Source organism: Papaver somniferum, chromosome 3 (genome assembly GCF_003573695.1).
Source record: "Papaver somniferum cultivar HN1 chromosome 3, ASM357369v1, whole genome shotgun sequence".
NCBI lineage: Eukaryota > Viridiplantae > Streptophyta > Magnoliopsida > Ranunculales > Papaveraceae > Papaver > Papaver somniferum.
In genome coordinates this window covers 117,080,794-117,092,381 of record NC_039360.1, presented here as the reverse complement: position 1 = coordinate 117,092,381, position 11,588 = coordinate 117,080,794, and the positions used below count along the sequence as shown (strand labels likewise).

At 37.6% G+C, this 11,588-nt stretch overlaps 2 protein-coding genes across 2 annotated transcripts; one reads left to right on the top strand and one right to left on the bottom strand.

The window, feature by feature from the left end:
- The first annotated feature begins 6,122 nt into the window (after nt 1-6,122).
- LOC113357128 (repetitive proline-rich cell wall protein 2-like) lies at nt 6,123-8,178 on the top strand. The gene is made up of 2 exons (XM_026600418.1): nt 6,123-6,438; nt 6,567-8,178. Exons 1-2 carry the CDS (start codon nt 6,252-6,254, stop codon nt 7,919-7,921), a joined length of 1,542 nt encoding a protein of 513 aa, XP_026456203.1. The 5' UTR covers nt 6,123-6,251; the 3' UTR covers nt 7,922-8,178.
- A 570-nt stretch (nt 8,179-8,748) lies between these two features.
- LOC113357127 ((-)-isopiperitenol/(-)-carveol dehydrogenase, mitochondrial-like) lies at nt 8,749-9,705 on the bottom strand. The gene has a single exon (XM_026600417.1). It carries the CDS (start codon nt 9,655-9,657, stop codon nt 8,851-8,853), a length of 807 nt encoding a protein of 268 aa, XP_026456202.1. The 5' UTR covers nt 9,658-9,705; the 3' UTR covers nt 8,749-8,850.
- Nucleotides 9,706-11,588: the final 1,883 nt, after the last annotated feature.

Here is an 11,588-nt window from a genome sequence, read left to right as displayed (position 1 = left end):
AAGCTAGTGTGACTATGCACAGTACTCACATTGAAGGTAGAACCAAAACTTGTTTTGGTAGAACCGTTAAACCCATGATTGTGATTGAATGTTTGTTTGATCAATCACATAGTTCTTGAAAGTCAGATGAACCAATTCTAAACTTGTTTGGAAGTTTGGAAAATCGGTTTCAAGGTTGTAAGTGTGAAAGAGAACTTAAAAAGTAAGGATGTTGACATACTTTGAACACATTCTATGAATGTTTATTTCTTTAATTGTTCAAAGTTATTCCTTAATAGCTAAGAGAAGAGAATCCCAGGATCGAAACATAAGTAAGTTAAGAATCTTTTAGTTAAGGTTATTAATTTCATTTTGTAGGGAAATATAAGATTAGTAATGTGCATTTACTAATTAGATTTTCCGAGAGATTTCGATCATTATTTTTGGACAGAGCATTTCCAGGAATTATGGAAACCGAATTTGTGCTTTAATGAATATCTTGAGAATATTTTCGGTTTTGGAAATTCCATGGTGTCCAAACTTCCTTGTCTATAAATACTTGAAGTTTTCCTTTCTAGCAAACTAATCCTTCGTAACAACAGACTTCCTCTTTTGGTGTTGTTACTGGTGTAGCCGCCTATTCGGAGAGGAGAGTAACCTAATTAGGAGAAATCTCTTACGGCCGCTCAGTTTAAAGTCTTTTTTGGGATTGAGAAGCTCTAGCATGTACCGTTGGTGGGAAACTAGATAATTGCGATTTATCTTTTGTTTTCGATTGATTTGATTGACTAACGGTGGTTGAAATCTGATTGCACCTAGTTTGTTTATGCTTGAGAATATTCTCTTCTGATATAAGATTTACTCAAACTAGTTCAGAGTTTCTACAGGGATCTTTAGACTGTTGTTAGTTCTAAGGACGATCTTGTGATAATCCATTGTTAACAGACTTCGTTCTGTGCGTGATTGATCACAAGAGATTCAAGTGATTGTGTGCAGGTGTTTATTGAAGATTTAAGAAGATATTGAAGATCTGACTTGGGTTTATAATCTTTGGTGTGCACAATACTTGTTTCGATAAAAGAGGATCCAATTAATAATCGGTTTATCCTTGTGGTAGATTGGATTGATTAATTGAGTAGATCGGCATCAACACAATTCTTTGGATTAATAGTGTTGTTGGCTTAATCTTAAACGATTACTTCGGTAATTGAACATAAGATAGATCTAAGGACCTGGCGAAGGAGTTTATGTTAAGATAAACGGAAGAGCCTTTGTCCGACTCATATCACTTGGTTGAATAGAGTTGATATCAAATATATTTGTTGTTCCTTTACTGTTTGGAATACGAACCAAAGGAATTGTTCCAAGTACGTGACTTATTTATAAGTTGGAGGCGTGGGAATACTGACGGAACTAGGTGAACTATAGGTTTAGTTTCTTGGTCTCAACTATACGAAGTTAGGTGTAATTTTATATAGCGTCTTAATCTTGAGAGTATTCAATTCTGGACAAGGTCCCGGGGTTTTTCTGCATTTGCAGTTTCCTAGTTAACAAAATCTTGCTGTGTCATTTACTTTATATTTCCGCATTATAATTGTTTTATTATAATTAAAGTAAATTACACAAACGTTAATTCCTATTTACTTGATAAGTGAATCCTATTGTGTTTGGTTAAGTCCGAACCTTTTTATCAAGTAACATACTTCGTTGTTGTATTGTCTCGATCTCGTATCCATAGACGATCACACGAAGTGTGAACCGATTAGTTTCATTGTCTCGACTCTGTCCATAGACAATCACTTTTGGAGAAAGGACTTACAGGTAGGAAAAGTTTTAGCTTGAGGTATATTTGGGTACCCACGCCTTTTCACATTCCTTATTATATAAATGTTTTAGTTCATGATCAAACCGATTTTAGAAAGTAACATACTTAAGTATGCAAACGGGTACGTACGCGTAACTAAGTAACCTGATTGAGTTTGTTTTTCACTTTCAAACTCCAGCAGAAATTCACGGACGTGAAACTTCCGCCAGTATGCGTACGGGTATGCATACTTACCTGGATTTCCAACAACCGCCAGTACGCGTACGGGTTTGGGTTCCCAGTTTTGGACTTTTACACAAATGTGAGAACATACTATGTTTATATCCAAATATGGTTACTTATTCTAAACTCTCATTTCAATCATTTAAACTTTCTTAGAGGATGTTAAAATAGTTGTTATTCACAAACTATTTTCATCAAAGCGATTTTCAAGTTATTGAAATAATCAACATGACTTTCGTCACGAGTAAAGATGAACTTGGCTAAAGCGAAAGCTTACCAACACATATTTCGATAAATAGATGAGCGAGATAAACTCGGCTCGAAATAGCAAATGTGTATAATTGAAGTCTATATAACAACACGACTTTTGTCTCAAATAGGAGATAGAGTAGATAGACTTTTGAGTGATAGATAAGTTCAAGTCTCCACATACCTTTTGTTGATGAAGTTCCACAAGTTCCCTTGAGTAGTTCTTCGTCTTCAATCGATGAGCGTCGTGGAGTCTAAAGCTCAACTACACTTACTATCCTAATCCGAGACTTAGCTATAACTAAACTAGAAATCAAGACTTATAGTTTTGGCAACTAAACTTGACAAACAAGCTTGAGATAGCAACACTTGCGAGTTCGACCGAGCAATGCTCTAACAACCTTGTCGGTGTGGTCGATAATTAATCAACCACGATGATATTTAACTTTTGAAGTCACTAATTCCTTTATGTTTTTTTTTGAGGTACCGGCATGGTAACGTTAGTATTGAACCATGCCGGTAGCATATTCCGTAGAATATTCTGTGGTAGGTCAAAGTAAATTTTTGCACCGGAAGGCATTTCAAAATGGGGGATATTATTGGTCGACATGGATGTAGTATGAATACCATGCTGGTATGGGTGTTGCTGGCATTGTATTCATACTACGGCCATGCCGGTACCGAGCTTTTTCAGGTGCAAAAATGGTGAATTCAAAGAAAAAAAAAACAAAATTTCAACATATTAGCACCTGTACCAGAGTATTGGGAGTGATTGTATGTTGAACTTGTTTACTTTCTTAAGTTGGTTCTTCACGAAACACTTCATGCTAATAACAGTCATGATCTAAGGGTGTTGGTTCCACGAATAATTGCAATTATGAATCGTCGTCATTAGCAGAAGATTTAAGATATACTCCTTGTTGTAGTTGAGCTAAAGATTCAGCAACAATTGTCTCTTCACTATCATCCACCATTTTCACCAAAAACCTTTCTCTCAAAAAATTTCCTCCTTCTACTCTCAACTCACACAAATAATACACTAATCATTTATCAAATAATCTTATACATTTCCTAATTATAATTAACCACTAAACTTGATTAGTGAGGGGTAGATTAGGAATTAGTTAAAATACATGGATAAGGGATAACTCTGATTTGCTATTTAAATCCCCTTTTTGTCTTTTTCCTATATCCCCAAATTGCGCATTCCAATTTATCAGCCGAACCTAGGTCTAGGTTTTTTACGAAAAAACAAAATAAAATTTTAAAACTAAAATAAAAAAAAATTGGAAAAATAAAAAGATTAAATTAAATAAAAAGTGAAAAATTTTAAACAAAATTAAAAAGAATATTAAAATTTTAAAAAATTAACTAATTAAATAGTAAATAAGTAAATTAATGAATTAACCATGGGTACGTACATAATTTTGTATGGAAGTAACATGCTCAAACTAGACATACCCAAGCTAGACAAATCATTTTGTATGCCTCAGAATAGGCTTCAAAAAATCATGGTACCCAAAAAATGCACATAAAAGTGATTTAAGCCCAACCACCTACATGGAATGGAAGTGAGAACTGAGAAGTGAGAACCGAGGAAAAGTAACTAACGGGCCTTTCATTTATATATCCAACTAAATTTTTAATTAGGGGTGAGCATTGGTCGGGATGGACACGTTTTTACCTCATCCGCATCCAATCCAATTAGTTACGGATTTCGAATTTGGCATCCGCATCCAATCCAATATCCAACAAATTTGTATCAAATGGGTGCACGGATGAACGGATTGGGTACGGATAATCCAATGTATTTGTTTTTAATTAAAGTTTATAATGAAAAAGTAGAACCAACATAGACAATTTCTTATAGAACCTACACATTTTGTATCTGTACATAAATATAAAAGTGTCATTAACAACACTCCAAGCAAACACCTTAAGAATTTCTTAACTATATATATATTTTCTAAAAACTATATAAATATCCTTAATCTAACGGTTATGGATGTCCAATGGATTTTCAAAGTTGCATCTGGACCCAATCCGTAATCCGTTGGATTCCAAAAATCTCATCCACATCCAACCCATTAGCGAACGGTTGGGACATCCATCCGCAAAAAGCGGTTGGTCCCGATTAAATCCGCGGATTGCGGGCGAAATGCTGACCCCTATTTTTAACAAACAAACAAAAAAAATCCGCGGTTAGACGGGACTAGAACATCGATCTGGTTCCGGGTGGCTTCTTCTTAAGGCCAGATGGATATCTCCATTTTTCTTTTCGGGTTTTCGGTAATTGCTAAGGCGTGTACACAAACCGAAGGATATACCCCAAAACAAAGACCACCAGTAAGCAAACAATCTGTATTTGTTAATGTTCAACTGTTATCCCAGTTACATAGTACTTTCTTGCCGAGATCTATATACCACTACAATACTTGGCATGTAAGTACCGTATCACTTAACAAACCACATTTGAATCAAGAGCGGGGATGCCTACGGCTTGTATCATTTGTACTTGGTGTGGATCCTTCTCAAAACCTTTTTCTTTTTTACAAGAAAACAAAGCAAAAATCCTCTTACAGGATCGCACTACCAGAAGTACTTTGCCTGGTACCAATCTGGTCATCAGAGCTCACAACATTAGGTCCTCGTAAGCTACTGAATAAAATGCTAACATTTGTTCATAGAGCCCGATCTCTTACAAGGAGTAGCTAAATTAAAAGAAGGAATATTTGTTCATAGACAATTCTTATCTGACATTGTTGGACATTGTTTTCTCGGTTTTATGGCAATAGATGCTGCTAATGGCGACAAATAACATAAAATGGAAACACTAGCAGCCATGCACCTACACCCAGAAACCCATTCATTCCTCAACAACACAGTTAATACTGGCTTTATCTAATGCCAGGGAACTACTGTAATTGAAGAAGTAGCCTAGAAGAATTGAATGCTGACAGTCTGTCGGTAACTGTGAAAGCCCTAAATGTTGGGGTACAAGAATAGGAGAGAGAAACGGATAGATGTGCGCTGCCATCTCAATATCTCATCTGTGATTTCATACATCCTTTTTCTATAATTGTTTTGAGGTTTTTGGTTTACTTAGCAAATCCTTTCAACCTAACTCCTCTTTGCTTACCCCCTTATAAGACAAAAAGAAATTCACCACAATGAGTTTAATGTGATGGGGGGGTGTAAGTACATAGTGCAATTGCTGCAGCAAATCTCTTTATCAAGCAATCATATTTGTACCATTTCAAAAATCTTCTACGCAAGGAATTCAGATACATGCATGTGCGCGGCATTCTGCCTTCCCTTACCCAACGATCAGTTTACTTTGACTGACTTTCACTGATCAATTCATTCATCCTCAAATGGGATCTTTTATTTCCTCTGTGCATTGTTTTAGTTATGCATGATGAGAGGGATATAGAACCATTAAGGGAATAGATGTTGGCATCTGCTAATACAATATGTAGAGTTATTTTCAATTGTAGACTTTCTTAATTAATACGGAGTAGCATTAATTTGTCTAATGATCACAACCGACTGCTTAAGCCTTAACTGATACACGGAGGCTGTTTGTAAATGAATTGACACCTAGTTATTGAATTATACAACCCATCATTTATGTTTATGAGAAATATTAGCTGGTAAATTAACCAAAAAGAAGAAGGCAAACAAAATGGAAAAAGTAGTAGTAGTAGTTGGGACTCATTCAATGAGAAGCAGTTGAGCAGTAGAAGCAATGCTATCTCACTCTCATCACAACACACACTCAAGGAGTAATCTCAATGGGACCTCATGACATGTGAAGATCTTTATAGGTTCGGTCGGTGAGTAAATCGCAGCATTAACTAGCCTATGATCATATTTATATATAACACTGCATTGGGTGAGGAGCAGATTAACAATTCATTCCTTCTTCATCAAAAATAGCATTAGCTATAGTTTGAGAAAAGTCGAGATTCTCGAAATGGGAGCTCTTCCCATTCTGACGACTAGGTCCCTTTTTGGGTTTTGTGTGACATTGCTAGTTATTCAATACTTAACATCGTTCTGTTACTGTGCGGATGTTGGTCGTAAGTCTGTTCAGGTTGTCGGTGTTGCGACATGTTCTGACTGCACTCAGTCTAATCTCTTAAGTACTCATGCACTCTCAGGTACTGACGAAATTTACTTGTATAGTACAAAAATGCTGCATTATGTTTTTTTACTTAATGCTTATACTGAATGCTGAATGCTTGTATAAATTTTGGCTAACCTGATTTCATTGTGAATGCTTCTGCAGGACTAAGAGTAACGATTGACTGCAAGGTTTCAAAGAAAGGAGACCTACAAACAAGAGGAGAAGGTAAGCTTGATGAGCAAGGAAACTTCAAGGTGATACTTCCAAGTGAGATCTTGAAAGAAGGTTCATCAGAGTTGAAGGAAGAATGCTTTGCACAACTTCACAGTGCATCAAATGCACTTTGCTATACACAGCATGGCATAGAAGCTGCAAAACTTACCCTCCAATCCAATGATGTTCAACAAGGAAAACACACATTTAGTACCACTGGGAAAATAGCTATCTCACCTATTACATGCCAATCAGCTTTCTTCTGGCCTCAATATAAATACCCACCACTACCAACGCTTCCTCCTCACCCATGGTTCAAGAAAGATCATCCATGGTTCAAGAAGAAACCCTTGTTACCAAAGTACAAATTGCCTCACTTTCCTCCATTGACCAGTTACTTCCCTCCACACCCACCAAAGGAAATTCCCCCTCTTCATCCTCCTGTGTATGAAAAGGCTCCACCAGTGCCAGTACCAACACCAGTAGTCCCGGTATACAAACCACCAGTACCAGCACCAACACCAGTAGTCCCAGTATACAAACCACCAGTACCGGCACCAACACCAGCATACAAACCACCTGTACCAGCACCAACACCAGTATACAAACCACCTGTACCAGCACCAACACCAGTAGTCCCAGTATACAAACCTAAACCCAAGCCTTGCCCTCCAAAGTCGGAACCAAAAACTCCATCCGTACCAGCACCGGTTGCCCCGGTATACAAGCCTCCAACTGTGCCAGAACACAAGCCTAAGAAGAAGCCTTGCCCTCCAAAGTCTGAACCAAAAACTCCATCTGTACCAGCACCAGTTACCCCAGTATACAAGCCTCCACCTGTACCTGAACCAGAACACAAGCCTAAGAAAAAGCCTTGCCCTCCAAAGTCTGAACCAAAGGTTAAGACTCCATCACCAAAGCCTACACCAGTCCCAGTATATACACCAAAGCCTCAACCTCCCCCTATGCCTGTGCCTGTCCCTGTCATCCCTACGCCTACTGTTGAACCTCCACCAGTGTACACTCCAACTCCTACTACCACTCCAGCTGTACCATACTTGCCTGCTCCTCATCCAATCTTTAACAAGCCACCATGTCCTCCATTCCCTAAACTACCTCCATTCCCAAAGATTCCCCCAAAGTACCTCCATCCTATCCACAAATTACCCTCAATCCCACCAAAGTTCTTACATCCCAAAATCCCAAAGAAATTCTTGCATATGCCCAAAATCGCAAAGAAATTCTTCCACCACCCTAAGTATGGTAAATGGCATCCTAATCCACCTTACACTTCCCATCCTTAAAATCATTTTCCGCCCCCATTTCCCCTCCCAAAATTGTGAGTAAAAACCTAGTGACTGGTTTGTATTTTAAGTTCTACTTTATTTTCATTTACATGTATTATCTTGTTTGAAGTTATTTATTTGAGATATCTTAAAACTGTATTAATCAAGGAAATATTGTACTATTGTTTATTTATGCATTAAAAGGACTTCATTTGGAAGACATAAAAAATGAGCTTGTATGGGTAGCCGATTGAAAATGAAGTTTCACTCTCTCATGACCATCTTTATCATACCATTGACATTGACATTGACATTGACGAGTGGGGTGTACTGGTGGTTGTGTGAGTCAAGTCAAGGTAGTTGTGGATGAATATTTGCTAGTTTTCATCCTATCTCATTGTAAAATTGTGTTGAGATTTGATTGAAGTATTTTGAAGTTTGCATTTTAAGTGCCCAAAAGAGTAGTGGCAATCCTTTTTCTGTTTTTATCCTTGACAATAGTAATTTCTTGAACTGTAGATGCATGATCCATTATTGTTGGAGTTGGAATAGAACTGATTCAACTGAAATGAACTCCATCACATGCAACACCTATTTCCTCATTAAAGCTTATGAATTTTCTAAAAATGCTTTTTGACAGCGGTTTTCATGTCCACTGTACGGATAAGAACTTTTTAGGCGTGGGGTGCTTGCTGCGCACTCTCGTGTTTAGAACTGTATCGCAACTGACTGTAATTCTAAGTTGATAATTTTACTAAGGCTGTAGCAATATCCACGAATCCCAAATGCTTGTAAATCGGCAGGAAACAAAGAGACAAGCATAACCACAAACATCTACATCAGTGTACATACTATTCAAAGCTCATTTATTGATAGGATAAGATAAGTATTCTGATAGTACAGAATTGGGTCATACAGAGATGATTGCAGCTCAGATTATAATTAGACTAGTGGGTTAACGAAGATGGTATGTAGCCACCATCAACAACCAGATCATGGCCAGTAATGAAGGCAGAATCATCTGAAGCCAAGAACAACACTGCATTAGCAATTGCCTTCAAAGCTAACCCGTCGCCTCCTAAAGCACATGAACTCAGAAACCTCTTCTCGACGCCCTCTACATCAGTTCCATAGGCTTGGCACGTCATTGGAGTTCCAAGAGCTGATGGTGATACACAATTCACACTGACGCCGTACTTGCCGAGCTGTACACTAGCTGATCTCATCAACCCCAATACTGCATGCTTAGACATCCCGTAATCCACATATCCGCCTAGCGGTAAGCTTGCTGCAATGCTAGCAGTGCACACTATGCTACCTTTTGACCCACCGTCAACCATGGCCCTCGCAGCGTGCTTCACACAAGCAAGCATCCCACGAGCATTGATAGCCATGAGACGATCATAAGCAGACAAGTCTAGATCAAGGATTGTTTGCTGATTGAAGTTCACGATCCCAGCATTGCTAAACATGATATCGAGTCCTCCGTAGCGCTTCACTGTGGAATCAACCGTTGATTTGACTTGTAATTCACCGGTGACATCACAGTGGATGTAGGAACACATTTGTGGACCTACGGAAGTGACTACATCCTGGCCTAATTTATCTTGGATGTCTGAAATCACAATCATCCTCGGGTTATGATGGCCGAATAACCTCGCCGTTGCCTCTCCAATACCGCTGGCTCCAGCGGTGATTATAATTACTTTTCCTTCCAACTTGTTCTCATTTTGAACACTAATAACTTCTGCCATTTTTCCCTCTTAACCAAAAGCAAAGAAATGGTGTTGCTTGCAAATCCAATAAAGCAATGTATTTATGATTAATCTTCCACATGGGACAACAATCATACAGGAGTTGAGCGACTGACAGTGTGGGCCATCTGCGGGCTGCGGCAGCCTTATAAGCCGAAGCTAAATTCAGATATTGATTGCTGCTGACCGACAAAACAGTAACCGGAAAATTAAACACATGTCGACTTCACCACAAACAAATTGTGTCGTCCATGGCGCCAATGAGACTATACACAAAATAAAATTGAATCATTTTCATGCCCAACACTGAGTGGTGGCATCACAGTAGATGCATGAGCCCATTTGTGAACCACTGAAATTTGCTAACTCTTGGCTTTTCTGGCCTTGGAAGTCAGCACTGCGGTGACTATCATACAAGGGGCGTGATGAGTGAATAGCCTAGCTGTTGTCTCAAAGATACCGTGACAATTACAACTTCTCTTTCCTATCTCTTCATGTCATAATGCTGATATGTTTTCACCATTATCTGATTACATTCTCCTCTTTTTTAAATGGCCTCAGTGTCTTTTCCTGGCTTTTCTTTTTTTATACTAGTGATGCCACATGTGCGATGCACATGCTTGAATTTTGCTCTTTTAATAATATCAAATTTGATAACAATGATATTTTTTTCGTAAAATAAAATTTAATATTCTTATTTGTACTCATTACGTAGGTATTTCAAAGAGCTTTCCAAATATGTTAATTTTACAAAAATCCGATGTGTATTTCTAAAGATATCAAGTTTTTTAAAAAATTGATGCATTTTTATAACAATGACATTTATGTGAATATGTGTATATAAGGTTGTTTATGTGAATATATAAGGTTGTCTATTTTGTCATTTTGTGACCAATCAAAATACCTCTTTTCTTTATATTAGTAAGATATACTACCTCAGTCCCTAATTAGATGACCTAGTTAAAATTTACTAGTAAATTTAGAAATGATTTATCTCTCAAACTATACAACGGATTTTCGTAAACTTTGTATCATCGGAAAGCATTTTAAAACACCTATCTAATGAATATAAATGTGACTATTAAATTTTACATATTTCTTATAATAATACTAATCTATCACTCAACTTATTTATGGTATAGGTCATCTAATTAGGGACGGAGGGAGTATAGAGAAGTGGAAATCGAATAAATACCACAAGAGAGAAATGTAGGCCACAAGAGCCTAAGAGGAATACAAACTAGAGTAAGTGGTAAGTGAAGTACCACTTCTCTCAGGATTAGTATTCATACATGCGATGGCCCATGGCCAAATTAAAGGAATTTAAGTTTTGTAATTTATGAATAACCTTGAGGCCTACTAGAACAAAAGACTTAACATTGATTTTACTATCGGTTTCTTCATTAACCTCTCTTCTACTTCGTTCATGGAAACTAAGATAATATCTTCCTGCGACTGCATTGTGGTAGAGCATTGTAAAACAGACCAGAACTTCCATGGATTCAGCATGAATTTCAACATTTGCGTGTTGTAGGCCTTTGATCCAATCGAAAGTTAAATTTTCTCCTCCTGTTGCTCCCCATTCTCCATTGTGCTCTAGGTATCCTTTAGTCCCAATTGGGTGTCTTGCAAAATCCATAGTTGTAAGAGCAGTGTAATAAACAAGTGGATCCTGTAATATGCATATTTGGATGATTATTCCAAAATCTTCTCTTTGATCAGTATCAAGAGAGTAGGTGCTAATATCATCAGCATCAGTCTTGTTCTCATAGTCCTAGAGAAGAGAGTTAAGAATATGGTCCTGCAAATGATGAACCATGTTATAGTTACATAGGTGTTGTTTAATACTAACGGTGGTACGATTTGCATTTAGCTTGGTGCAGGTTAAAGATAAAATCGCATCTAGCTTTCCAGATATACCAGCAAGCAGT

Bases quoted from the DNA above. Each gene is read 5' to 3' on its own strand.
- LOC113357127 (XM_026600417.1), bottom strand. From the start codon at position 9,657: ATGGCAGAAGTTATTAGTGTTCAAAATGAGAACAAGTTGGAAGGAAAA.
- LOC113357128 (XM_026600418.1), top strand. From the start codon at position 6,252: ATGGGAGCTCTTCCCATTCTGACGACTAGGTCCCTTTTTGGGTTTTGT. The intron at 6,439-6,566 runs GTACTGACGAAA...ATGCTTCTGCAG, and splicing joins AAGTACTCATGCACTCTCAG to GACTAAGAGTAACGATTGAC.